Source organism: Mesoplodon densirostris, chromosome 5 (assembly GCF_025265405.1).
Source record: "Mesoplodon densirostris isolate mMesDen1 chromosome 5, mMesDen1 primary haplotype, whole genome shotgun sequence".
In the NCBI taxonomy this organism is placed as follows: domain Eukaryota; kingdom Metazoa; phylum Chordata; class Mammalia; order Artiodactyla; family Ziphiidae; genus Mesoplodon; species Mesoplodon densirostris.
In genome coordinates, this window is record NC_082665.1 from 584,403 (window position 1) to 606,838 (window position 22,436).

Genomic DNA, 22,436 nt, shown 5'->3' on the forward strand with positions numbered 1-22,436 from the left:
TGCCTGTACCCCCAGCTCCACCTGTGTCCAAATAATGGTAGTTTTTAAATAAACCTTTCCTGTTGAAGTCTGGCACATGTTTAGAGAAGTCCACAAACCACACATATAGCCCTTGGCTTAATTATGAAGTGGACACACCCATGTGACCACATCAGGCAAACACATTACCAGAAGCTCCCCTCCTGGTTCTCCTCTGCCCACTGTGATCCCAACGTGCAATCCCATGTCTGTCTCTCTCCACTGTCGAATGCAGATGCCACGCTACGTTTATGCATGTGCTTGTTGTATATCCTTCAGGGCCTCTCAGTGGGTTATTATGAATCATCCTGCGTGAACAATCTCAGACTTTTGTTTTGGGGCACAGAGTTTCCCATTTCTTGAGGATGCGAATGTGGACTTGCTGTGTTATGGGGCTTCTGTGCAGTTCTTGTAGATTTTCCTTCATCCTTGTATGATTCTGTTGTTTCATGGCTCTTGGTAAATCTGGTATAGATTCAGCTTGGTCAGGATGTGCTTTACTTTTTATATATTGTTGGATTCAGTTTGATAAGTATTTTATTTAGGATTTTGTCAAAGGTTCATAAATAGCTAAAAGTAAAGCCAATGAATCATCAGTAAAAATTTATCATGCACACACCACAAAGACAGTTTGCAAACCAGGAGTGCACAAACCAAAACATTGAATGAGGCTCGGGTATATATTGTTATAAAGAGCTTATATTGTGAGAAGGCAGTAACTGTTTATTCTTCACAGTGATTGGTTACACTATTAGAATTTTCAGTGATTACCTCGTATCAACCTTGGGAAGCAGTTCAAGTTTTCTTTTTGATTTCCAGAGGTGTAAACAAGAAATGACCCAGGTCAAGTTAGTCTTGCAAAATAAGCTAAATTAGCCTTTGTTTATATGATTAAACTGGTTTTGTCTGCTCAGGGAATTTTCGAGGCTGGGCTCTGTTTGTTTTTGATTGTCACAGTTCCCCATTTTGGTCATTGTCTCAGCCGGCTGAGAGCATCACCAACCAGTGTACTGTCATTCTCTCTCTCCACCGTTGTTGTAGTCAGGCTGAAGAGTCACATATTTGCTGTTTTCACTAGTTGAATTGACAGGTTGGAGGGCCATGTAGTCACCATCTTCATCATTCATGTGGTTATTGCAAATTTCATCCAGTTGTCTGATCCTGATGGATACCATTTGGTATGTGAGTGGCTGCCGGTAGCCATTTAAAACTGTTGCGAAATTAATGTGATGACTATAAAAAGAACAATAATCAAGATTGAAAAATTTCGGGCTTCCCTGGTGGTGCAGTGGTTAAGAGTCCACCTGCCGATGCAGGGGACATGAGTTCGTGCCCCGGTCCGGGAAGATCCCACATGCCGTGGAGCGGCTGGGCCCGTGAGCCATGGCCGCTGAGCCTGCGCGTCCGGAGCCTGTGCTCCGCGACGGGAGAGGCCACAGCAGTGAGAGGCCCGTGTACCGCAAAAAAAAAAAAAAAAAAAGATTGAAAAATTTCTCAGAGCCCAAATTTAATCAATTAAATAAATCAAATGGGTTATAATCAGATTCGGGTATTACCTTTCTAAGTCAGTCTACAGAAACTTTAAAAGTTGTTTACGGAGGCGCACATGCTGTGTCAGCAATCACATGTCCTCGGTGTTCCTCAGGACAGGACGCACCTTGGGTGTTTACCTCAGGAGGCAGCACCGTAGATGTCTTTGCACATAAGTTAGGCCTCTATGTGATCTGCGCAATCAGGTAATTCAATGAGAGGCATTGCTATGGAAACAAAAGAAAAACAATGGTAAATAATTCGAGCAAATTATAAATTCAGTTTCTGAGTTTGGAGAGCAGCTAGTTGAGATGATTTCTAGATGCTGGGTTCTCAGCATCTTCAGATGCAGTGAGGCCGAGTGTGGCAATTAGACAGATTTTCCTGGTTTTCAGTGTGAATGTCTCTGGCGATCTTTCTGAGTGGCCACACAGCAACAGGCATGAGGATCGTGCTCACATGAGCTGTTGAAGTTCGTATCAAGTTGTCCAGCTTTTGCTTGCAGGGCTTTGGGAAAAGGGCAGTTTTAGTTTCATAGTGATTCAAAAATCAAAAGAGTGGAAGAAAATTGTAAATGTTAGTTTGGAGAGTTCTAGCCACATATTGGAGGAAATCAGAAGAATTCAGGATTCAGTCCAGTTTACACTTAGAAAACAAACTTAAAAGATAATTATTGGTACTAGAATCTGATGTACATAAAGGTGTGTTATTGAAACATAATTTTTCTCTGTATAATCACCTCCATTTCTATCAAAGGTAACCGAGTCTGGTTTCAATAAACTTGGCCTGATTATTTATGTAAGTGCAGCAGGAAGAGTGACTGACCATACAGGCTCCTTGAAGTCTGTTTCGTTGGAACCTTTCATGAGGAATCTCATATTGGATCTTTAAAGCCTTTCTAGGCTAAGAGGCCAAGCCAAGGACTTGTCCAGTTGTGTCCTGTTACAAGAACAGATTCTTACTTAACTTTTGCAAATATGTATTGTTATGAAAAATAAGAATATTTAATAGGAGTTTGAGAATTCTTGAGGGACCAGGTAGGGAGAAAAAGATAAATGTTTACTAAATTGCTGTAAGTTGTAGACTGCTTAAAAGAGGAGAAAAAGGGTACTTTAATTTTGGAAAACAGAACGCTAAAGAATGAGTAGTTATCAGAAGCCTACATTCTAGAGTACTTGTGAGGGTCTTTTCCATGAATCTCTTTGAAGATGAAGCACTTTTGCAGGAACATTTTTGCAAAAGCATCAGAGTAAAATAATAACTGTTTGCAAATGACAAACAATAACTATTTGTAAATGAAAAGACTTGGAATTATATCAGGGCATACCAGATTTTTGGGAATTTCATATGATTTCTGGAATATTTATTTTATCTATTTATTTTTCAATAAATTTATTTATTTATTTATGGCTGTGTTGGGTCTTTGTTGCTGTGCACAGGCTTTCTCTAGTTGCGGCGAGCAGGGGCTACTCTTCATTGCAGTGTGCAGGCTTCTCATTGTGGTGGCTTCTCTTGTTGTGGAGCACAGGCTCTAGGCGCGTGGGCTTCAGTAGTTGTTGCACGTGGGCTCAGTAGTTGTGGCTCACGGGCTCCAGAGCACAGGCTCAGTAGTTGTGGCACACAGGCTCAGTTGCTTCGCGGCATGTGGGATCTTCCCGGACCAGGGCTCGAACCCGTGTCCCCCGCATTGGCAGGCAGATTCTTAACCACTGTGCCACCAGGGAAGTCCTGGAATATTTATTAATAATTTCCACATAAATATTTCCTAAAAAAAGTTCAGCATCGCTTCTTATTTGAAAATGCTTCCCATGAAATTTAACACATACGAGAAGTTAAATAGCTGTAAAAAAGCTTGTCTCTTTTAATAGAGAAGACTCAGTTTTCTTAAGTAATCAAAGACCCGATAAAGACAAATCATAGAATCTTAGTTTTCTAGACATATTACATTAAAGGTAAAGAAAAACATTTGTTTACCCTTTCTTATTAAGAGCAGACCAATAACCTAAGAAAACTATCCTTTTAACAGAGAAAAGCAAATTCTAATTTCGTACCAGTGTAATTTTTTTTTAAAATTTATATTTGGCTGCATTGGGTCTTTGTTGCTGTGTGTGGGCTTTTTCTAGTTGCAAGGAGTTGGTGGGGGACTACTCGTCATAGCAGTGCGCGGACTTCTCATTGTGGTTGCTTCTCTTGTTGCGGAGCATGGGCTCTAGGTGTGCGGGCTTTGGTAGTTGTGGCACACGGGCTCAGTAGTTGTGGCTCACAGGCTCCAGAGCACAGGCTCAGTAGTTGTGGCGCATGGGCTTAGTTGCTCCGCGGCATGTGGGATCTTCCTGGACCAGGGCTCGAACCCGTGTCCTCTGCATTGGCAGGCAGATTCTTAACCACTGAGCCATCTGGGAAGTCCCAGAACCAGTGTAATTTTGATATTAAAATTCTTCCTTTTTAAAAAACTTGTATAAATCCATTCCAGTCTTAGTCAACGTGACTACACATAAAAATCCTTTCTCCAGATTCCTTTTCTATAAACCTACAGCTTTTTATATCCATTCAGGTTTTGTCCTTTTTCCTTTCTTATTCTGGAACAATCATTTTACTTAGAACAAAATTACTTTCTTTTATTCCTTTCAACAAAAATGCATCCTTATTCCTCATACCTTCTTTTTTTTAAAAAAATATTTATTTATTTATTTGGTTGCACTGGGTCTTAGTTGCAGCTCACCGGGTCCTTAGTTGCGGCAGGCAAGCTCCTTAGTTGTGGCATACAAACTTCCAGTTGCGGCATGCATGTGGGATCTAGTTCCCTGACCAGGGATCGAACCTGGGCCCCCTGCATTGGGAGCGTGGAGTCTTATCCACTGCGCCACCAGGGAAGTCCCCCTCATGCTTTCTACTGAAAACACACATCCAACTTTTCATATATAGTCATTTTCTTTTATCTGTATTTTCTAGTAGTTTTGTAAACAAACAAACTTTAGCTCTTTTATGAATCAGTTTTGGCAAGGGAACTTCTATAGCAGTCTGTATTTTTTTTTAGAAGCCTCTTTTTTTAAAAAAATGCTGATTTTTCAACTTTATTAGTTCAAATGTTATTTTCTCAATTTCAAAAACTTACAAAAGCTTACCTAGAGAAAAAATGATGCAAGGAAGTTGTTACAGAATAATTACACATTCACTCTTAGAGGATAGCATAATTGCCTATGAACGACATTAAATGAATATAAATTCTTTCTACATAATACAGTTAAAATAAAATATATGCTTTCTGGAAATTACATTATGAGATTCTCTGGTGTCTACAGGTTCATCCCAATGTTGCTCTACTAGACTGGGAAGCATAGAACAGGAAGGGGCTGCAGGATCCTCACATCACTGCTGAAGAGGGTTGCTCTGCGTTGAGTAGGCAGAATGATTTGAAGGATGGAGAACAACCTCTAAACTGATTGCTGAGCTATAACTGTACGGGAAAACGCCACCAGAATTCCCAGGCTTGCAACTAGTTATAAGATTGCTCCCTGGCTGCAGTCTGAAAAGGCAAGGCAACAAAGCCTGAGCCTATCAGAGGTTGCAGCCTGGCCTTGAGGAGCCATCGCTGTGTGTACAGGGCAGAGAGGGTGGCTGTGGTTGGCCTGGCCTGTCCAGCTGGCCACGTGGTGCTTCTGTTGCTCAGTTTGCCGTCGTGTGAGAGTGGCCGTTTTCCAGCATGATGGGCCATTCCTTAGTGAGAGACGCAGTGTATATCCTGCCCATACCTTTGTGTCTAGAACCGTACAGCTAACCGGGACAGCACTGTAATAACTGAACACGTATTTCTTCTTTTCAGTATATGGCATGCGTGCACCCTATTTTGTACTGTATGAAACTATTGCTTACAGACAGATAATTAATCTATTAATAAATCTATCTCTAAGGTATAGCTAAAATTAAAGATGTATACTGTCCCTTTATCTATATAGGTATAAATCATATGTATATTTTCCATTTAAATAAATTTTAATTATAACTCACCAATGGTCTGCGACCACGGTTTGAAAAATAAGAAGTTGCAGTAAATCCTCCCACAGAGGAGAAAGCTCTCTTCAATGGATGCTTAGATAAATGATTTTCAGGCTTTCTTTTTTTTTTTTTTGCGGTACGCGGGCCTCTCACTGCTGTGGCCTCTCCCGTTGCGGAGCACAGGCTCCGGACGCGCAGGCTCAGCGGCCATGGCTCACGGGCCCAGCCGCTCCGCGGCATGTGGGATCTTCCCGGCCCGGGGCACTAACCCGTGTCCCCTGCATCGGCAGGCGGACTCTCAACCACTGCACCACCACGGAAGCCCAGGGCTTTCTTTTTAAATGTACACTTAAGTTTATAAGTAAGTTTTGATGTATCATTCAGTTAAAAGCATTTTCTATTTCTATTGTGAGTTTTCTGGCCCCTGAGTTATTTAGGAGCATGTTGCTTTATTTCCAAAAAAAATTGGAGGAGTATCCAGTCATGTTTTTGCTGGTTTCCGTCTGTTCTGGCAGGCGGTGCAGCCACAAGGGGGCACAAGCGGGCACTCTGTCTAGTCTTCCTTTTGTCACCCAGGCCAGGCTGGTCCCTTGGCCATGTGCTGTGCGTGTGATCTGGGGTCCTTTCCTCTGGCAGCCTTGTCCTCAGAGATGCCCTCACAGTATTGACCTTCCTTCTTACTCATCTTTTAAGAATTATTACAATAAAAGTAAAGCAAGCTCTTTGAAGGAGACTTGGACGATACAGAAAAGCACCAGAAAGAAAGCCAGATGCCCTTCCTCACCCCTGAGAAGAGGGCGTTCTGACTGTTTGATCTCCACGGTGCACCTTTCACGTAACTGGCTCCGTTTACTGTGAGGTTCCTGAGAGCAGCTGATACCTTCCCTTGTCATTGGACATTCTCCTCCAACATGAGTTGTAATGGTTATTTCTGAATTTTCATTGCTGTTTTCCAGCTTCTCTCCATTTTAACCTGAACCAGTATCCTCTTGTTAAATCTTTGTTCAGGACCATTATTCTTCCCTAGAGCCATGGGGGCTTGGAGTTGGCCTGTCTGGGTGGATGCCCCTGCCCCTTCTCTGCTTGAGATCCTAGTCCAGTCACTTCACCCCCTGCCTAGGTTACCCCTGCCGCATGCGGCAATAGTACGGCCTCGCGGAACTGGGAGGATTGAGATACCACACGAAAGCACTGGGAGATTGGCATGTGATAAGCACAGAATAACTATTGTTATTGTGTAAAAATTCCTGCTTTGGAAGGTAAATTATAATAGTTTTCTGGTGGATTTACTTCATTTGTATTTCTTTGGAGATTACTGAGCTAAAATATTCTTTCCAGATGTTTATAGGTCATTTCTGTTTCTTCTTTCACATATGAATTGCCATTCATATCCTTTCCAACTTTGTTGCTGGGATGATTTTTCTTCTTGCCTTACATGTTTATTAAGCACAATAAGTAATTCTGTATCTTATGTTACAGATACTTTCCCCCAATTACTTTATTATTTTTACCTCTAGAGAGTTTGAACATAAGTTTTTATTTTTTAAACAAATATATTAACTTGTTATATTAAAAATTTTAATTTATCTAGGAGTGTTTTTAGGTATAGTTTGAGGGCGTCAGTTACTCTAGTAATACATATATGGGATATTCCATTTTACTAGATTGACTTGAAATTCTTCATTAACTTCAAACTTATAGGAAAGTTATAAAAGGAGTAAAAAGCACTCCTATTTACCTCTTCCAACTATTGCTCAGTTGTTAATGTCAACTTTAATAATAGCCAGTTAATTTCCAGCAAAAGTGAGTTTATTCAGAATAGCCAGAGGAATTGCAACTCGGGACATGCGAACTGTGACAGATCACAGGAAAATCCAGAGAATAAGAAAGGGAACTTACTTTTATAGGGGCTGTGATAACCAAAGAGTCTGTTGGAGGGGTTGGGGATCCAGAGTATGGAGGCTTCCCATTGATGGGTTGCTGCTGTCTCTGATTGGCTGGGCTGTTGTGGGAAAGAGAGTTGTCTTCTTCCTGCTGGATAGTAAGCAGAGACACCTTCCTGCCTGAGATGTGGAGGGCCATTTTTTTCCTGTTTGGGGTAATTGATGATGCCTGGTGGGCCTGAGCACTTCCTTTACAGGCCTGTCTTGACTCCAGCTTTAGGTGAAGCTTCTTTAATTAATTCCACTTTAACATTTTACTGTATTTCCTTCATCATACTCCCTCCCATATATGTTTTTCCTTGAACCATTTGAAAGTAAATTGCCAATGTGATTACCTTAATCCCTAAATACTTCAGGTTTTTTTTGTTTTGTTTGGTTTTTGTTTTTGTTTTGCAGTATGTGGGCCTCTCACTGTTGTGGCCTCTCCCGTTGCGGAGCACAGGCTCCGGACGCGCAGGCTCAGCGGCCATGGCTCACGGGCCCAGGCGCTCCGCGGCATGTGGGAGGCAAGCGGGCTCTCAACCACTGCGCCACCAGGGAAGCCCTTTAGTACTTTTTAAAAATAAATTTATTTATTTATTTATTTATTTATTTATTTATAGCTGTGTTGGGTCTTTGTTGCTGTGCGCGGGCTTTCTCTAGTTGCGGTGAGCGGGAGCTACTCTTCGTTGCAGTGCGCGGGCTTCTCATTGTCATGGCTTCTTTTAGTATTTTTTTTTAATGAGGATATTCTCTTATGTAAATATGAGTCACAATATTAACATTGGTATAATACCATTATTTAATCTATAGAACTTATTTCAATTGTCCTAGTTGTACCAGTGGTGTGGTTTATAGAAACATTTTTCCTCAAGGTCTAATCCAGGGTCATTGTATTTAGTTGTCATATATTAGTTCTTTAACCTGGAACAATTCTTTAGTCTTTCCTCGTGTTTGATGACTGACATTTTTGAAGCATATGGCAAGTTATTTTGTAGAATGTCCTCAGTGTATGTTTTTCTGTGTTTGCCCATAACAAGATTCAGGTTATAAAATTAAGCACTTTTGTCGGGCAAGTAACAAAAGTGATGGGGCTTCTCAGTGCATCATATTAGGAAGCGTGTGTCAACACTGACTGTTGATTAAGGAGATGGCCACTTGTTTTCCTAACTGTAAAGTTAATATTTTTTTCTTTGTGGGAGAAAGGTGTTTTTTTTTAATTTTTGAAATTTTATTTTATTTATTTTCTTATACAGCAGGTTCTTATCAGTCTTCAATTTTATACACATCAGTGTATACATGTCAATCCCAATCGCCCAATTCATCACACCACCATCCCTACCCCTGCTGCGGCTTTCCCCCCTTGATGTCCATACGTTTGTTCTCTACATCTGTGTCTCAACTTCTGCCCTGCAAATCGGTTCATCTGTACCATTTTTCTAGGTTCCACATACATGCGTTAATATACGATATTTGTTTTTCTCCTTCTGACTTACTTCACTCTGTATGAGAGTCTCTAGATCCATCCACGTCTCAATAAATGACCCAATTTTTTTCCTTTTTATGGCTGAGTAATATTCCATTGTATATATGTACCACATCTTCTTTATCCATTCGTCTGTCGATGGGCATTTAGGTTGCTTCCATGACCTGGCTATTGTAAATAGTGACGCAATGAACATTGGGGTGCATGTGTCTTTTTGAATTATGGTTTTCTCTGGGTATATGACCAGTAGTGGGATTGCTGGGTCATATGGTAATTCTTAGTTTTTTAAGGAACCTCCATACTGTTCTCCATAGTGGCTGTATCAGTTTACATTCCCACCAACAGTGCAAGAGGGTTCCCTTTTCTCCACACCCTCTCCAGCATTTGTTGTCTGTAGATTTTCTGATGATGCCCATTCTAACTGGTGTGAGGTGATACCTCATGGTAGTTTTGATTTGCATTTCTCTAATAATTAGTGATGTTGAACAGCTTTTCATGTGCTTCTTGGCCATCTGTATGTTTTCTTTGGAGAAACGTCTATTTAGGTCTTATGCCCATTTTTAGAGTGGGTTGTTTGTTTCTTTAATATTGAGCTGCATGAGCTGTTTATATATTTTGGAGATTAATCCTATGTCCGTTGATTCATTTGCAAATATTTTCTCCCATTCTGAGGGTTGTCTTTTTGTCTTGTTTATGGTTTCCTTTGCTGTGCAAAAGCTTTTAAGTTTCATGAGGTCCCATTTGTTTATTTTTGTTTTGATTTCCATTTCTCTAGGAGGGGGGTCAAAAAGGATCTTGCTGTGATTTATGTCAAAGAGTGTTCTTCCTATGTTTTCCTCTAAGAGTTTTAGAGTGTCCGGTCTTACATTTAGGTCTCTAATCCATTTTGAGTTTATTTTTGTGTATGGTGTTAGGGAGTGTTCTAATTTCATTCTTTTACATGTAGCTGTCCAGTTTTCCCAGCACCACTTATTGAAGAGACTGTCTTTTCTCCATTGTGTATCCTTGCCTCCTTTGTCATAGATTAGTTGACCATAGGTGCATGGGTTTATCTCTGGGCTTTCTATCCTGTTCCATTGATCTATGTTTCTGTTTTTGTTCCAGTACCATATTGTCGTGATGACTGTAGCTTTGTAGTATAGTCTGAAGTCAGGGAGTCTGATTCCTCCCACTCCATTTTTTCCCTCAAGACTGCTTTGGCTATTCAGGGTCTTTTGTGTCTCCATACATATTTTAAGATTTTTTGTTCTAGCTCCAAAAAAAATGCCACTGGTAATTTGATAGGGATTGCATTGAATCTGTAGATTGCTTTGGGTAGTATAGTCATTTTCACAATATTGATTCTTCCAATCCAAGAACATGGTATATCTCTCCATCTCCATCATCTCCATCATTGGTATCATTTTAATTTCTTTCATCAATGTCTTACAGTTTTCTGCATACAGGTCTTTTGTCTCCCTAGGTAGGTTTTTTCCTAGGTATTTTATTCTTTTTGTTGCAGTGGTAAATGGGAGCGTTTCCTTAATTTCTCTTTCAGATTTTTCATCATTAGTGTATAGGAATGCAAGAGATTTCTGTGCATTAATGTTGTATCCTGGAACTTTACCAAATTCATTGATTACCTCTAGTAGTTTTCTGGTGGCATTTTTAGGGTTCTCTATGTATAATATCATGTCATCTGCAAACAGTGACAGTTTTACTTCTTTTCCAATTTGTATTCCTTATATTTATTTTTCTTCTCTGATTGCCGTGGCTAGGACTTCCAAAACTACGTTGAATAATAGTGGTGAGAGTGGACATCCTTGTCTTGTTCCTGATCTTAGAAGAAATGCTTTCAGTTTTTCACCATTGAGAATGATGTTTGCTGTGGGTTTGTCGTATATGGCCTTTATTACGTTGAGGTAGGTTCCCTCTATGTGCACTTCCTGTAGAGTTTTTATCATAAATGGGTGTTGAATTTTGTCAAAAGCTTTTTCTGCATCTATTGAGATGATCATATGGTTTTTATTCTCCAATTTGTTAATATGGTGTATCGCATTGATTGATTTGCGTATGTTGAAGAATCCTTGCATCCCTGGGATAAATCCCACTTGATCATGGTATATGATCCTTTTAATGTGTTGTTGGATTCTGTTTGCTAGTATTTTGTTGAGGATTTTTGCATCTATATTCATCAGTGATATTGGTCTGTAATTTTCTTTTTTTATAATATCTTTGTCTGGTTTTGGCATCAGGGTGATGGTGGCCTCATAGAATGAGTTTGGGAGTGTTCCTCCCTCTGCAATGTTTTGGAAGAGTTTGAGAAGGATGGATGTTAGCTCTTCTCTAAATGTTTGATAGAATTCACCTGTGAAGCCATCTGGTTCTGGACTTTTGTTTGTTGGAAGATTTTTAATCACAGTTTCAATTTCATTACTTGTGATTGGTCTGTTCATATTTTCTAATTCTTCCTGGTTCAGTCTTGGAAGGTTATACCTCTCTAAGAATTTGTCCTTTTCTTCCAGGTTGTCCATTTTATTGGCATAGAGTTGCTTGTAGTAGTCTCTTATGGTGCTTTGTATTTACGCGGTGTCTGTTGTAACTTCTCCTTTTTCATTTCTAATTATGTTGATTTGAGTCCTCTCCCTCTTTTTCTTGATGAGTCTGGCTAATGGTTTATCAATTTTGTTTATCTTCTCAAAGAACCAGCTTTTAGTTTTATTGATCTTTGCTATTGTTTTCTTTGTTTCTATTTCATTTATTTCTGCTCTGATCTTTATGATTTCTTTCCTTCTGCTAACTCTGGGTTTTGTTTGTTCTTCTTTCTCTAGTTCCTTTAGGTGTAAGGTTAGTTTGTTTATTTGAGATTTTTCTTGTTTCTGGAGGTAGGCTTGTATAGCTATAAAATTCCCTCTTAGAACTGCTTTTGCTGCATCCCAAAGGTTTTAGATCGTCGTGTTTTCATTGTCATTTGTTTCTAGGTATTTTTTGATTTCCTCTTTGATTTCTTCAGTGATCTCTTGGTTATTTAGTAACGTATTGTTTAGCCTCCATTTGTTTGTGTTTTTTACATTTTTCCCCTGTAATTGATTTCTAATCTCATAGTGTTGTGGTCAGAAAAGTTGCTTGATATGATTTCAATTTTCTTAAATTTACTGAGGCTTGATTTGTGACCCTAGATGTGATCTATCCTGGAGAATGTTCTGTGCGCACTTGAGAAGAAAGTGTAATCTGCTGTTTTTGGATGGAATGTCCTATAAATATCAATTAAATCTATCTGGTCTATTGTGTCATTTAAAGCTTGTGTTTCCTTATTAATTTTCTGTCTGGATGATCTGTCCATTGGTGTAAGTGAGATGTTAAAGTCCCCCACTATTATTGTGTTACTGTTGATTTCCTCTTTTATAGCTGTTAGCAGTTGCCTTATGTATTGAGGTGCTCCTATGTTGGGTGCATATATATTTATAGTTGTTATATCTTCTTCTTGGATCGATCCCTTGATCATTATGTAGTGTCCTTCCTTGTCTCTTGTAACGTTCTTTATTTTAAAGTCTATTTTATCTGATATGAGTATTGCTACTCCAGTTTTCTTTTGATTTCCATTTGCATGTAATATCTTTTTCTGTCCCCTCACTTTTAGTCTGTATGTGTCCCTAGGTCTGAAGTGCATCTCTTATAGACAGCATATATATGGGTCTTGTTTTTGTGTCAGTTCAGCAGGCCTGTGTCTTTTGGTCGGAGCATTTATTCCATTCACGTTTAAGGTAATTATTGATATGCATGTTCCTGTGACCATTTTCTTAATTGTTTTGGGTTTGTTTTTGTAGGTCCTTTTCTTCTCTTGTGTTTCCCACTTAGAGAAGTTCCTTTAGCATTTGTTGTAGAGCTGGTTTGGTGGTGATGAATTCTCTTAGCTTTTGCTTGTCCGTAAAGCTTTTGATTTCTCCATCGAATCTGAATGAGATCCTTGCCGGGTAGAGTAATCTTGGTTGTAGGTTCGTCCCTTTCATCACTTTAAGTATATCATGCCACTCCCTTCTGGCTTGTAGAGTTTCTGCTGAGAAATCAGCTGTTAACCTTATGGGAGTTCCCTTGTATGTTATTTGTCATTTTACTCTTGCTGCTTTCAATAATTTTTCTTTGTCTTTAATTTTTGCCAATTTGATTACTGTCTGTTTCGGCATGTTTCTCCTTAGGTTTATCCTGTATGGGACTCTCTGCACTTCCTAGACTTGGGTAGCTATTTCCTTTCCCATGTTAGGGAAGTTTTCGACTATAATCTCTTCAGATATTTTCTTGGGTCTTCTCTCTCTCTTCTCCTTCTGGGACCCCTATAATGCAAATGTTGTTGCGTTTCATGTTGTCCCAGAGGTCTCTTAGGCTGCCTTTATTTCTTTTCATTCTTTTTTCTTTATTCTGTTCTGCAGCAGTGTATTCCATCATTCTGTCTTCCAGGTCACTTATCTGTTCTTCTGCCTCAGCTATTCTGCTATTGATTACTTCTAGTGTAGTTTTCATTTTAGTTATTGTGTTGTTTATCTCTGTTTGTTTGTTCTTTAATTCTTCTAGGTCTCTGTTAAACATTTCTTGCATCTTCTCAATCTTTGCCTCCATTCTTTTTCTGAGGTCCTGGATCATCTTCAGTATCATTATTCTGAGTTCTTTTTCTGGAAGGTTGTCTATCTCCACTTCATTTAGTTGTTTTTCTGGGGTTTTATCTTGTTCCTTCATCTGGTACATAGCCCTCTGCCTTTTCATCTTGTCTATCTTTCTGTGAATGTGGTTTTTGTTCCACAGGCTGCAGGACTGTAGTTCTTCTTGCTTCTGCTGTCTGCCCTCTCAGGGAGAAAATTTCAAACCATGTAAATATCCTGTTTCTCATCATACTTCTACCCATTAGTTTTAGCACCTGATGATGATTCTTGCTTGCATCAGTTATTCATATAACGATTGCAAAATTGTCATTCCTTTTGTATGTATTGGTTGGTGTTCTATTAAAAGCTTTGCTTTGCCCCTGTTTACTTATTTGCTTATTTGTTAGTGTGGACTCACGGTTTCTTATGCTACTGATTTTTTTTTCTTGTGTTAAAATACATGTAACATAAAATTTACTCTCTTAGCCATTTTTAAGTGTACAATCCAGTGGTGTTAAATACATTCACATTGTTGTGCAACCATCACCACCATCCATCCCCATAACTCTTTTCATCTTGTAAAACTGATACCCATTGAACAATAACTCCCATTTCCCCACTCTTCCCAGCCCCTGGCAACCACTATTCTGTTTTCTGTCTCTATGATTTTGACTACTCTAAGTACCATGTGTAAGTGGAATCATATAATATTTGTCATTTTGTGGCTGGCTTATTTCGCTGAGAGTAATATCCTCAAGGTTCATGCACGTTTTAGCAGGTATTATTAGTACTTCATTCCATTTAAAAGTCGAATAATATTCCATTGTATGGATGAACCACATTTTGCTCATCCGTTCATCTATGATCGACACTTAGGTTGCTTCCACATTTTAGCCATTGTGAGTAGTGCTACTGTGAATAGCATTTAAATCCCCTGGAAGTCACTTCAGCCAGAAGGGCAGGGGCTGGAACAGTTGGGGGCAGGTGCAACAGCCGTGGCTTCCTGCCTGTTTGTCTGCTTCTCTGTGATCAGAAGCAGCAGTCAGAGCAGATTCCCAGTTTTTGGAGGACGGGGTCCTTTTTGCCCACCCTAGGTCCTGCAAGATGCTCCAGGGACACATGCACCGCTGCCTGCTGGGCCCTGGGGGATGGGTAGCTGTTCCTGTGCTAAGAGCTGAGAGCAGCTTAACCCTCCAAACCTTCCCCTGGAAGTTGCAAGCCTTCAACATACTGCAGACTTCCAGAATAGTTACATCAGGCACATTCTGCCAGTGCAGTAGTTGTCCAGGCGGGAGAGGGGTTCCTGGTGCTGCCTGTTCTGCCATCTTTCCAGGAGCCTCTTCAATTGATTTTGATATTGATCTTATAGCTAGGCAATCTGCTAAACTTAAAAAAATTAATACACTTTGTCTTATAGAGCAGTTTTAGGTTTACAGAAAGATGGCACAGGGAGTTCCTGTTTAGCCATTTTGCCCCCCCTCCCACCCCATTTCCCCTGTTATTAATATCTTGCATTAATTTGGTACTTTTTAAATACAATTGATGAGCCAATATTGATACATTATTATCATCCAAAGTCCATAGTTTACGTTCAGATTCACTCTTTTGTGTTGTACGTTCCGTGGGTTTTGACAAATATATACAACATGTGTCCATCATTACTCTATCATGCAGAATAGTTTCACTGCTCTTAAAATCCTCCATGATCCGCCTATTCATCCTCCCCCCTCACCCATCCCCTGGGAACCACTCCAGAATGTCATATAGTTAGAATCGTACAGTCTGTAGCCTTTTCAGATTGGCTTCTTTCACTTAGTAATATGCATGTAAAGTTTCTTCATATCTTCATGTACCAGTTTGTTTATCCATTGCCTATTGAAGGACATCTTGGTTGCTTCCAAGTTTTAGCATTATGAATAAACCTGCTATAATTATTCCTGTGCAGGTTTTTGTGTGGACATGTTTTCAGCTCATTTGAGTAAATACCAAAGAGCATATGGTTGGCTCATATGGTAAGAGTATATTAATTTTGTAAGAAACCGCCAAACTGTCTTCCAAAGTGGCTGCACCATTCTGCATTCCCACCAGCAGTGAATGAGAGTTCCTGTTGCTCCACATCCTCGCCAGCATTTGGTTCTGTCAGTGTTCCATATTTTGGCCATTCCAATAGGTGTGTAGTGGTATCTCATTGTTTTAATTTGTGATTTCCTAATGACGTATAATACTGAACATCTGTTCATGTATCTATTTGCCATGTGTATATCTTTGGTGAGGTGTGTATTCAGATCTTCTGCATGTTTTAAATTTGGGTTGTTGTCTTATTGCTGAGTTTTAGAAGTACCTTGTATATTTTAAATAGCAACCCTTTGTCAGCTATGTATTTTACAAAGATTTTCTCTCAGTCTGTGGCAAGCTCAGGTCTGGCTACTCTCCGCTCAAAAGCCAATACTTGAGAGGCAAGTGTTGGTAGAAAGGAAAGGTTGCTTTAATCAGAAGCAATGTGGGGAGAAGGTGGGCTCATGTCCCCTGAATCAACTCCAGAGATTCTGCTCAGCCCTGACAGGTTTTAAAGGGGAAAGGGGGAAAGAATCTCAGTGAACCGTCAAGGCAGGAGGTCAAGCTCTGTGTCCTCTCCTTGCGTGCAGGCTGGCTGACTCCTCATGAGCTTTCTTCAGATGTTGTCTTGCCCACACGGCCTGCCTGCAGGATTGCTAAGGGGACTGCTGGGGGTAGACAGCTAGTCACTCTTTAACTGCTCAGTTCTTAATTCCTACTTCTTTTCGTCTAGGGAAAGGACCGACAGGTTAGGCAAGGCATGGTGTGCATTCAGTAGAGCGTGAGTCAGGATTTAGGTTAAATGTCACCTAGTGACCTCATTTCTGTAAGGTTTGAGGGCAACAGAAATGGGCAAACAGGAAAGGGGCAAAAGAGCTCCTTACATTTTCATTCTGTCGACAATGTCTTCTGCAGAGCTGGAGTTTTTCATTTTAATGAAGTACAACCTAACAGTGTTTTCTTTCATAGATTGTGATTGGAGTGTTATATCTAAAAAGTTTTCACCAAACCCAGGGTCACCTAGAGTTTCTCGTATGTTATGTTCTAGGAGTTTTATAGTCTTGTGTTTTACATGAAAAGACAAAAATCTCTGATTCATTCTGTGTTAATTTTTGTGAAGGGTGTAAGGTCTGTATCTAGATGTATTTATGTTTTATGTGATGTTCGGTGTTCCATTACCATTTGTTACAGAGACTCTCCTTTCTCCATTGGATTGCCTTTGCTCCTTTGCCAATGATTACTTGACTGTATTTGTGTGGGTTTGTTTCTGGGCTCTCTATTCTCTATTGATCTATCTGTGTATTCTTTCACTGATACCATGCAGTCCTGATGACCGTAGCTTTACAGTAAGTCTTGAAGTCGGGTAGTGTCAGTCTTCCAACTTTATTCCCCTTAAATAGTGCGTTTTCTATTCTGTTTCTTTTGCCTCTGCATAAAACTTTGGAATCTGTTGATATCTATGAAATGATTTGCTGAAATTTTGATTGAGATTGTATTGCATATATAGATCAAGTTGGGAAGATCTTTTGATTCTTTTATCATAATTTTATAGTTTCCCTCTTATAGATCTTGTGTATATATTTTCAGATTTATACCTAAGTACTTAAAATTTTTTTGGTGCTATCATAATTGGTATTGTGATTTTAATTTCAGAATCTAATTGTTCATTGCTGGTAGGAAAATAATTGTCTTTTGTATATTAACCTTCTATCCTGCAACGTTGCTGTAATTGTTTAGTAGTGCCAGGAGTTTTTTGGTCGGTTCTTTGGGATTTTCTACATAGATAACCATGTAATCTGTGAACAAAGACAGTTTTATTTCTTCTTTCCCAATATGTTTACCTTTTATTTCCTTGTCTTATCTTATTGCATTAACTAGGACTTCCAGTATGAAGTTGAATACAAGTGGTGAGAGTAGACATTCTTGTTCCTGATTCAGCAGGAAAGCATCTAGTTTTTCTCACCATTAAGTACGATGTTAGCTGTGGAGTTTTTGTGGCTGCTCTTTATCAAGTTGAGGAACTTCCCCTCTGTTCCTAGTTTGCTGAAAGTTTTTTTTTTAAATCACGAATAGGTGTTAGATTTTGTCAGATATTTCTTCTACAGCTATTGATATGATCATGTGATTTTTTTTTCTTTAGAAAAGAAGTTGATTTGATAGATTGCATTAATTGATTTTTGAATGTTCAACCAGCCTTTCATACCTGGGATAGATCCCACTTGTTTGTGATATGTAATTCTTCTTATACATTGCTGGATTTGATTTGCTAATATTTTATTGAGGATTTTTTGTATCTGTGCTACTGAGAGATATTTATCCCTAGCTGTCCTCTCTTATAATGTCTTTGTCTGTTTTTGGTATGCTGTCCTCATCGAATGAGTTAGGCAAAATTCCCTCTGTTTCTGTTCTTCGGAAGAGATTGTAGAGATGGTACAATTTCTTCCTTCGACGTTTGGTAGAATTCACCAGCGGATCTATCTGGGTAACTCTTTTTATTCTAGTTAATTGCTTGTAGATTCTTTTGGGTTTTCTCTGTAGACAATCATATCACTTGTAAATGACATATTTTTCCTTTCAATCCATAGGCCTATAGTTTATTTTCTTGTCTCGTTGCCCTGGCTAAGACTTCAGTATTCTGCTTAGCAGAGGTGGTAATAGTGCCATCTTTGTCATATTTCCTGATTTTAAAGGGGAATGTTTCTAATATTTCTCCATTAAGAATGACATTTGGGAATTCCCTGGTGGTTCGGTGGTTAGGACTCTGCACTTCCACTGCTGGGGGCCTGGGTTCAGTCCCTGGACAGGGAACTAAGGTCCCACAAGCTGTGTGATGTGGATGAAAAAAAAAAAAAAAAAAAAGAATGACATCTCCTGTAGGTTTTTGGTAATTATCCCTTTTCAGGTTAACAAAGCTCTTTTCTTAGTTTGCTAAGTTGTTTTTTCTCTCTGTTGTGAATGGGTATTGTATTTTAGCAAACAATTTTTCTATCTCTATTGAGATGATTATACATTTATCTCCTTTATCTGTTAATGTTGTAGATAATTATTGTAGATTTTTCTAATGTTAAAACACCTTTGCATTTCTGGATAAACCTCACTTAGTATTGGTATGTCTCTACTGTATGTAGTTTCCCAATATTTAATTTAGAGTTTTGCATCTGTGTCCATTAATGAACAGCCTGATATTTTTACTCTACCATATCCCTCTTGTCTGGTTTGTTGAGAAGCTTATGCTGAGTTCCCAGAATGAACTAGGGAAAGTGTTCCTTCCTCTTTCTATTTCCTAGGAGAGTTTGTGTAAGGTTAGAGTGATTGTTCTTGATAATTTAGTAGAATTCACTTACAAAATGTCTAGACTTGGAGTTCTTTTTCTGGGCAAAGTTTATGCTTTTTACGTATATCTTTAGTAGTTGTAGGACTATTCAGGCTCTTTATTCTTGAGGCAGTTTCAATACATTAATTTTCTGAGTAATTTGTACATATTGTCTAAGTTTTCAAATGTATTGCATGAGTTTTTCTTATTTTCTCTTCACTTTTTAATTTCCACTAAAGCTATATTCATACCGCTCTTCTTATTGCTAATGTTTATTTGTACTTTCATTCTTTGTATTAACATGTCTTGCTGAGTTGGTGGCTCAAAACAGCACATGTTTATCACCTCGCAGTTTCTGTGGGTCAGGAGTCCAGGCATGGCTGAGCTGGGCCCTCTGCTTCAGGATTTCCCCGGGTTGCAGTCAGGATGCTGGCCAGGGCTGGGGCCTCACCTGAGCATTGACAGAGGGTCTGCCCCAGGCGTGTGTGGTTGTTGGCAGGTTTCCATCCCTTGCGGATTGTCAGCCTCAGGCCCCATTTCCTTGCTGACTGTTGGCTGGAGCCACCCTTACTTTCCTGCCATGTGGGCTTCTGTATGGCGGCTCCATGAGAGCCAGCAAGGGAGGGATCAGTAGAGCCAGGGAGTCTGTCTGCCAGCCAGGTGGGAGCTGGAAGCAGCGACCATCAACTGTGCAGGGATCAGCTGGCTACAAACAGGACACGGGGCTGCCACTCGAGAGGGATGACACAGGCTGGGTGCCTGGAGGCGAGTGAGCGTCATGGGGGTGGATCACCCTAAAGGCTGTATTCATACCTTCACCTCTAGTCCTTTCAGAGAACCAGGTCTTCTTTGGAAGTACCAGTTAGACCTGTGATGGATCTTCTTTGTCCTCTGAATGTATCATTTTCTCTCTCATTTTTTGTTTTACTTTAAAATTTTCACTTTTGTGATTTACTCAAGCCTGTGTCACTGACCTTGTTTTCGGTGATATCGATCCTGTTTGCAGCTGCTTCTAATGTGGGTTCGTCCCTGAGGTTTCCTCTCCTTAATTTCTTCTTTTCACCTCACTGTGCTCCCCTCCTGTGGCCTGTAATCGCTGCTTCCTCGACCTTGTATCTCCTCCCTGAACTGTTTGTTTTTACATATTTTTAAGGAAGACCATGCTCATTCTTTTGAGGCCGTAGAGTGGGGGGAATGGGGGTAGCAGGTGAGTTGCTGTTTTGCTGGACTGTTCATCGGGCGTGTTCATCCTGCTGTGTTCCAGGGAGACCCTCGAGCGGGGCCTGCAGTTCTGTCGGCAGAAGCAGAGGCCTGATGGCTCCTGGGAAGGGTGAGTGATGCCTGTGGGCGCAGATGCGTGTGGGGTGATTGTGCTGCCCCAGAGGTTTCTGGACACGTTCCTGGTGGGCCTTGCTCCTTTCTGAATGCCCAGCCTCCCCCGGTGGTGACTGCTCAGCGTGCTGCTAGGGCAGTGTGGCTGAGGGCGTTGGAAGGGCGCAGTGGCCTGGTGGCTCCACCCCTCCTCTGGCTTTGGATCCAGCACATGGAGCCGCCCACGGAGGCCAGGTTGGGTAGGTCTGTCTTAGTGCTGAAGGCCTTGTGGATGCTTTTCCTGAAGACAGCTGCAGCCCCCCGTATACCCCCATGCTGGAGGGAGTCCCTGCGCCCGCTGTGAACAAGGACTCAGGGGCCGGGCGCTGTCCCCTTCTTCCTCCAGCTCCTGGGGGGTGTGCTTCACCTACGGCACCTGCTTTGGGCTGGAAGCCTTCGCCTGCATGGGGCACATTTACCGCGACGGGTGAGTGTGGACATTCCCACCTTGGCGGGATGGGGGTCTTCTCAGCATGACACTCTGCTGGGGGTGTTTCCCCCTTTGTTGTTTGACTTTGGGGGTGTTCTTACGTGTTTTTAAGCAGTGAGATAAAATCAGGATTCCAGAAAATGTACGAGCCACTGTGCCTCGCTGCTCTGCGCAGCCTCTGGGCTCGTGTGGGGGAGGGAAGCCTCTGGCCCTCTGCCCTCCCCCAGCTCACCCGCCCATACCCAAGCCCCACACCCAAGTAGGAGCGGGAGCGGCCCGAGGCCAGGACGCTGGCTGAGAGAAGGGAGGAGGCCTCGGGTCAGCTGTCTCCTGCCACCTCCGCGAGGGCTGCTTTGCTGGTGGGTCACGTCCAGGAGGCCATCTGCAGATGCACGGCATCTCCCTTTACCTTCCAACAGCCCTATGGTGCCGGCGCCTCTGTCCCGCTTCACGTCCCACGGTGGGCTAGGCCTGAGTGCGGGGGCCCACGCGCCCCTCCCCGTGACCCTGAGGGGGCTGGCAAGGGCGAGGAGTGGGGCAGGGACTTCGCCCGGCATGATGGTGTCTCGTGTCTTGCTGGTCTCTGCAGGGCTGCCTGTGCGGAGGTCTCCCAGGCCTGCGACTTCCTGCTGTCCCGACAGATGGCAGATGGAGGCTGGGGGGAGGACTTCGAGTCCTGTGAGCAGCGGCGCTACGTGCAGAGCGCCCGGTCCCAGATCCACAACACGTGCTGGGCCCTGATGGGGCTGATGGCCGTCAGGTGGGGGCGATGAGGCCTGTCCCAGAGCCGCGGGGCTGGGCGAAGGAAGGGCGGTGAGCCGGCAGCCTGGGAGGGCACGGCAGCTGAGCTCCGAGTGCAGCAGTGAGAGGACGCGAGGCCTGCGGGGCCCCCTCAACAGGCTCCCAGGGCGAGGTGGCAGGTCGTGCAAAGAGGCCCCCCAACAGGGACAGCCAGGGGAGCAGGGCCGTCAGCAGCGTGAGGTGTGGCAGCATGCGCTCTGTGTCCGCAGCTGGCCCTAAGCCACACACGTGCTCAGGCACGTGCGCACAACACACACACGCAGACGTGCACACGGTGTCCCAGTCTGTGCTGCCCTGTTGGGTTTGGGGCCCCTGGGAAATCTCCCTAAAACCCCCTCAAAGGAAGGCCAGGTAGTGTGGGCAGGAGCAGGCAGGCTGAGCTCCGTCCTGAGCCATCGAGCCTTCTGGTGTCTCATCAGGTTGGGATGAGCAAGCTTAGCACATGTGGCTTCGGTGGCCCTCAGAGGGCCCTGAGGACCAGTGGCCGGGTGGACAGGAGCGCAGCACCTCATGGCAGGGACTGCTCGCCCGGCCACGCGTGGGCTGCCCTCCTGCCCTCTCGCCTCTGCCCTGGTGGCGTTTCCTGCTCTCGGGGTGTCTGGTGGGCCGACTGTTACCGGCGGGTCTGGCAGGCAGTTCAGGTCTGTCTGTCATCGTGCAGCGTTTCACATCCTTGTCCCTGTGCTTGGCTGTGTAAGGGTGAGGACGCAGGTCTGTCCGCAGCCGGAGGTGGGCTCATGCAGAGTGGTGGTGGGAGTGTTCAGTGCCCCTCTCCCTGCAGGCACCCTGACGTAGCGGCCCTGGAGAGAGGAGTCAGCTACCTGCTTGGAAAACAGCTGCCCAATGGCGACTGGCCCCAGGTATGAGTGAGTGGCCTGTGTTGGAAGCAGGTCTGTAATGG

At 42.2% G+C, this 22,436-nt stretch overlaps 1 protein-coding gene across 3 annotated transcripts in view; it reads left to right on the plus strand.

Moving 5' to 3' along the window:
• Positions 1 to 22,436, plus strand: part of LSS (lanosterol synthase) — a 42,057-nt gene that overhangs the window by 16,964 nt on the left and 2,657 nt on the right. For 2 of the 3 annotated variants that reach the window (XM_060100320.1, XM_060100322.1), the window contains exons 18-22: positions 10,710 to 10,853; positions 20,198 to 20,263; positions 20,651 to 20,731; positions 21,324 to 21,494; positions 22,317 to 22,395. In XM_060100320.1, the coding sequence (XP_059956303.1) occupies positions 10,710 to 10,853; positions 20,198 to 20,263; positions 20,651 to 20,731; positions 21,324 to 21,494; positions 22,317 to 22,395 (541 nt within the window). The remainder of the gene's footprint in view (positions 1 to 10,709; positions 10,854 to 20,197; positions 20,264 to 20,650; positions 20,732 to 21,323; positions 21,495 to 22,316; positions 22,396 to 22,436) is intronic. The other variant, XM_060100321.1, reaches the window with a different exon arrangement.